The following is a 6000-nucleotide window of genomic DNA, read 5'->3' on the forward strand; positions in this document are numbered from 1 at the left end:
GGCTGGACTGGGACAAGAAATCAGCCCTGGCATTTTTGGCCATGGCAGCCCACCAAGATTATTTATACGATATGCGGAGGCACACAACATACCAGAGGATATATGCGCATATTGTGCTGTTTCAACAATTAAAATAAAGCGCAGTAGCCTACATGGATGAGAGTAACCATGTTGAAAAATGCATACACTCTTTCACTATACTTACAGAGACTTTCATCTTTGGAGAGATGGCTACAATGCCACAATACCCATCTTGAAGTGAAAGTGGTTGTCAAAGAAACATTGCTAGAGATGTCTTTTCAGTGTTTAATGAAAATACTGTTTATACAAACGTGTACATTGTTTATAAAAATAGAAATTAAACAATTAGGTACGATCATAATTTTAATCTTTTATATAATAGCCCAAAATAACCTTTTGTTCTTTCAATGGCCACATGTAAAAACAGGAGTGGAGATTAAAAAAACTATTAGATCCTCGTGATTAGACGCTTACAAAATGTTTACACTCAAAAAAACAAGGCAGATTACAGGACTTTGAAGAAGAGAGGGTTCTGCATTTGTATTTGGGCACAATGGAGGTTTTGCAGCTAGGTCAAATCTCCTCTGAAATGACTAATGCTTATAATATGTACAGTTTGAACCGTCTCACAGTCAGCAAAAAATGCAAGAACAGAGAACAACAACAACAGGAAGTATACACAATATATGTATTATCTTATTTACACTAACTAGAACACACCAAATTATAACACAGTAAGTCAAAGTGGCACCCTAAAGTATGAGAGAGAGAGAGAGAGAGAGAGAGAGAGAGAGAGAGAGAGAGAGAGAGAGAGAGAGAGAGAGAGAGAGATCATTTAAGGTATAGTTTAAATAATCTTTAGGTGAACAGAGAGATAATAGCTCATTTTGTACTTACATATGCTGAGACAAAAGGCTGCATGGACCTTGGTGCTCTGAGGGAGACAGAAAGGAGCAGTCAGATATGATAGATTCATCTGATACTGTCTCTTCTATAATCAAAATAAGAGCTATTTAGTAAACTCACAATGAAACAAAAAGAACACACGTGAACTCCACATCAGGGGAAGGCAATCCTTCACTCCAAAAATTACCTAAGGGGAGAGAAAGAGAGGCCAGGTGGGTCAAGAGAACAGTGAAAATTTGAATGTTTCAAAAAATTTACATTGATAGTATTGGTGTCTTTAAAGTAATACAATAATGGATAGTTGCATTCATTACAGTCACTCTGTAAAAGTAGTAGGCTTTATGACCATCCAGGTGGATGCCAGCAAGAACACAAAACAACAGTATTGTAAACTTACAAATTTGAAGAATGCCTGTGAAGTCCACACCAATGAAATGCACATCCCTGGAACACCCCTGGGGGACAGGGCAGCCTTAAAAAAAAGAGTTTGACAGACACAAAAAGTGAGTGATACAAACCAATTGCATTATAGCAGGACAGGACTGATGACTAAAAAAATAAATAGAGCTAGACAACAGTCTGATATACATACTGGTTGAGAAAATGTTGAATGGCCCTCCAATAGTCCACAAGAACAAATATGTAGCAAGGCAATGAAATTGGATGAGCAGGAACTTGAGCAACTGAAAACAGCAAGGGCACCCTGAGAGAGGAGGAGAGCAGAGAGCAAAGCAATAACAACATTATTTTCTGTCAACATTTTTTATTAAATCCACTAATTTAACACAAATGTATTTATTTATCATAAATCTCACCTTATAAAAGCAGTTTCTTCATTGATTCGCTCTTCTCTGCAACTCTGTCAATCACTGTGTCAGTTTCAAGGGACACAAGGACATCCTTTTCAATGGCCATCAACATGAAGGCTTCCAGTTTGCTGGCAGACAGGCAACTCCTCAGTCGGTTTTTGATGTAGCGAAGGGTGGAAAATGACCGCTCACAGGCTACCTGAGTTATTGACAGGGTTAGCAGAAACTTGTATGCCAACCCAAGTAGCGGATATGCGTGAGTCAGCATGTTAAACCTGAGAAGGATTTTGTAGCAGCACAGGGGGCACTCTTTGCAAGACACACAGGTTTTGCTTATTATTTCCATCTCTTCTTGGCCATCTGATTCCTCTTCAACTGCTTTAGTTGCGTAGTTATCCAATTGTGATTGTACCAGCCTGTCCCATTGCTGTGCCAAGTTTCTGAGTTCAATCTGTAGATCTGTCACAGTTGCCCTGCTGTCATACACAACTAGACACTTGCTGAGTTCTTGAAGTGCAGATACAGGGAGTGCACCGCCACTGGTCTGGATGAGGGGGAAGTTTTTGGGATGTAGGAGGGATAAATCTGCATACAGAGTGCCATGAGTGAGGAATCTGTGGTGCATGGCCTCAACAGCTGTATCCAGGATCTGGTGGTGAACATTGACCTCATAGGCCTTCTCTGAATCACTGAGGCTTTCATCCTGGGCCATCTCTCCTGGCAAGACTTTCTTCTTCTTTAGCCTTTTCTGAGGTAGTGCTGCCTCCACTTCCAAATCTAGATCATCCTGCTCCTCTAGCTTTTCATTTGCCCAATGGACAAAACAGTCAGCTGCATCTTTGACGGCCGGGAAATCTCTTGCTATCTTTGTAAGTGAATCGTGTGTTGTGGTGACCATCCTATGTGCAGAGAGGATGTCCATTCCTCCGGTCTGTAGGTATTTTGACAGTGGTGAGGTGAACTCAAATACCCGGAGGAATAACTGAGCTGTGAGCACAGTTTCGTATCGAAGTAAGCCGTCTCTGTATCCTCTGGCTTTGTTTCTTGCATTTGATGCAAGTGACTTCAGCTTCATTATGGCAGAAAGTGTGGACACCACTTCAACAAAAAGGCCGCCATCAGGTCTGCCAAAGTTTCCAAAAACTTTCCTCAGGGCATGATGTTTAGCCCACCATCTCGTCTCTCCAATTGTTGAGATGCGTTTGTGCCTCTTGTCCTGGCTCTCGGTCTCCCACACACTCACTCTTGTGTATGAGTCCCTGATGAATACGGCAATGTCGTTCAGCAGGTCAAATAGTGATCCACTTTCAATGACGCTATGGGTGGTATCGGACAATACAAGGTTCAAGACATGTGCATAGCACCACACATGCTGATGGGTGGGGTTTTTGGATGCCATTAATGCAGAGAAACCTCTGTATTGACCCTGCATATTAGAGGCTCCATCTGTGGCGTTTCCAATGCACAGGCCTATGTCCAATTGCAGACTCTCAAGGACTTCTGTTAACAGCGTCACAAACGACTGTCCTGTAGTTGTGCTGCATTGTACGACTGCAACCAGCCTTTCATGGACTGCATCCGTCACAAACCTCAAAATCACAGAACACTGCTCTCTCCCTGTAACATCTTGTGTTGTGTCGAGCTGCACAGAATACATTCCGGCTTTTTTGATGTCTGCTGAGATGCTCTCTTGAATTAAATGCTTGATAGCATCGATTACTGCATCCACAGTTGTTTTGGACAGGAGGGTAATGAGAGAGCCTCTGCCTTGTGTGCCTGAAGCATGGATCTGCTTGCTTTTCTCAATTACACTGCTGAGGTGCTCCTTTAAACACACATCATATTTCCCCAACAATATAATAAGTTCTAGGAAATTGCCATGGTCGAGACTGTTGATGTCCAAGGTGTACGCAGCTTCATTGTGCTCCTGCCTGTAGCTTAAGCCTCTCTTCCCTAAGACTCTCACAACCTCCACCACACGTTCCAACACCTGACGTCTCTTCTTCACCTGCTCACGGTGTCCTTTCAGCTGTCTTCCCTCAAGGAGGTGATCAACACTTGCTCTGGAGCAGTTTAATACATATGCCTCAGCACACTGTCTATGTGCCATGCCTCTCTCATGCTCCTCTATTCTTTGGTGCACATGCCTCCAGTCTGTCATGCCTCCAATGAAAGAACTTGGGTCATTGGGCTTGCTAAAAGCAAGGCAAAGAAAACAAAATAAAGCATTACGTTCATCACTATAAGTCAGCCATTTCCATGCCATGTCGTCCGTTCTTGTGAAGAGCCTCTGGATGACAGGGTTTGTGGCATTCTGCTGTGGGTGAAACTTAAAGAATTCCTGCCTTTTTGTGGAATGAGGGCGGCTAAAATAGTCTACAACTGCCTGATCTTCCTGTGACTCCTCCACTCCTACTCCAACAGTCTGACTTGACTAAACATAGAGAAAGAGAGAGAGACAGGAGCATTAATTTCACTAGTGTTATTTCTCTGGTTACCTACTAATGAATAATCATTATTAGCAATTAGAAATAGCAATATTTCACTATTACATGATAATAAATAATAACTGTAAGCTATAACACCTGCAAACTATAACATAATAGCAAGCAAGCTAAAATAACACTGTAAATTGGACACAAAGTCTACTCATAGCGCACACACGCACACACACACAAAAGAAATATTAGAACACATGTTTTCTCCAGGGAATACATGTTTGTCTAAATTTTGTTTATTAAGCTGGCTCACAAACAAGTTTTATCTATGTTTTCATGTCCCAAAAAAGCTGTTTACCCATAAAGCCTAATAAATTAATAAAGCAATTAAACACTGACAGCTTCCTCACATTAATGTTGTTCAAATAGCAATAGCAAAGTGATGCTCTTTCAATACACAGTCAACAGAGCTATTTAACTCCCCAAAGAAAAGCTAGCAAATGTTTAGTGGGCTAACTGTTGTGTTAGCTAAAATAGCCACTTTGACCGGGCTCAGTCTAGATTACTCTGTACAACATGTTGTTATAACGCAGGAGCTAACTGTTAGGAAACTACATACTGTGTTAAAGTTTAGGAATCTAGCTTAACAAATATTTCTTTATCAACACAAACTTAAATTTCAACTTCTTACCGCCGCCACTTCGTCTGAGGCTGAGCTCGGCCCCGGGGCCGGGCCGCCGCCAGCGCCACCCATCTCTGCGCTTGGCCTCGGCCGCCATTCAGTCACCTCTCCGTCCCCATCATCACCGACATCCTCCTCAGCCTCCGCCGCCGCAATTTCCACCGTCGCAGGTGCTAATGAAGCCGGGCCAGCTGTCGCGGCAAACATGTCCGATATTTTAGCACATGTTGCAGAGTTTGCCTCTAGGGCTTTTCTCTTTTTATCTCGGACTTTCTCCGCGCCTCCTTTCCGTTTTTTCTATTTTTCTGTCAGTGTCAATAAGTGACGTGACGTGACTGATTGACAGCCGAGACCCAAGGGCGGGACCTCGGCCCTCTGCTGTGTATGTGATTGGGCCAGGCCCAGCATAGAACTAATCATAATGAGTAATTGCCTGAGACCGCCAGGGACAAAGTATTTTTTTTAAACTTTCAGGTGAAGTTGACAGCCTGCCTGGCCTGCACGCACCTATGTGCCATGGGGGACCTCGGCCCTCGGCCTCGGCTGTGTGACTTGGCCGGGCCGGGCCGGGCCAGGCCGGGCCGGGTCCATAAAAAAAAAAAAAATTGTAATAATTATATTTTAATTTTTTTTTTTTTTTTTTTTTTTTTTTTTTGAATGGACCCGGCCCGGCCCAAAATGCCTGCCGGCCCACCGGGCATTGCCCGGTACGCCCGATGGCCAGTCCAGCCCTGCTTCCAGAAGTCAGTAAGATTGTTATTCTGCATCTTTCTGGCCAGCGAGTCTGCTCTCATTGTGTTTTCATTTCTCTTAATGAAACGAGTGCATATTTAAATCTAGCATTTGTGAGGTTTTTGTTATCAAGCAGCACTCCCTGTCTGGGTCTGCCTGCCTCTGACCAGACTCTAAAGGCTTCTCTAGCAGCAGCATGTTGCTCAGACACAAACTCATTCCAGACAGGCCGTGCGTTAGGGACCTTACTCTTGTGATTAATAAAAGGTTCACTGGAAGCATAAAGACATTTGACAATATCATCATACATGGCACAGAGCTTTTCAGCATTATGTTTATCCTTGCAGTTCATATCCGAGAATTAGTTAATAGAGAATATCTGTGCCGAACCTCTTTGGTCAATTTTGACCAG

The 6000-nt window shown here is 43.0% G+C and overlaps 1 protein-coding gene across 3 annotated transcripts; it reads right to left on the bottom strand.

The window, feature by feature from the left end:
- Positions 1-3: 3 nt before the first annotated feature.
- LOC124462776 lies at positions 4-5431 on the bottom strand. Of its 3 annotated transcripts, XM_047014409.1 has the most exons (6): positions 2119-5431; positions 1520-1588; positions 1325-1399; positions 1048-1114; positions 919-955; positions 4-773 (listed from the first exon to the last, which is right to left on the bottom strand). In XM_047014409.1, coding segments are annotated over exons 1-5 (2097 nt in total). In that variant the 5' UTR covers positions 4003-5431; the 3' UTR covers positions 4-773; positions 919-953. The 3 variants fall into 3 exon arrangements, 2 of the variants coding, with proteins under 2 accessions (XP_046870365.1, XP_046870364.1); XR_006955487.1 differs by lacking the exons at positions 4-773; positions 919-955; positions 1048-1114 and having other exon boundaries at positions 1371-1399; positions 1520-5431; XM_047014408.1 differs by lacking the exons at positions 4-773; positions 919-955; positions 1048-1114; positions 1325-1399 and having other exon boundaries at positions 1497-1630; positions 1743-5431.
- Positions 5432-6000: the final 569 nt, after the last annotated feature.

Source organism: Hypomesus transpacificus, unplaced genomic scaffold (assembly GCF_021917145.1).
Source record: "Hypomesus transpacificus isolate Combined female unplaced genomic scaffold, fHypTra1 scaffold_246, whole genome shotgun sequence".
In the NCBI taxonomy this organism is placed as follows: Eukaryota; Metazoa; Chordata; class Actinopteri; order Osmeriformes; family Osmeridae; genus Hypomesus; species Hypomesus transpacificus.

Bases quoted from the DNA above. Each gene is read 5' to 3' on its own strand.
- LOC124462776 (XM_047014408.1), bottom strand. From the start codon at position 4,002: ATGGCATGGAAATGGCTGACTTATAGTGATGAACGTAATGCTTTATTT.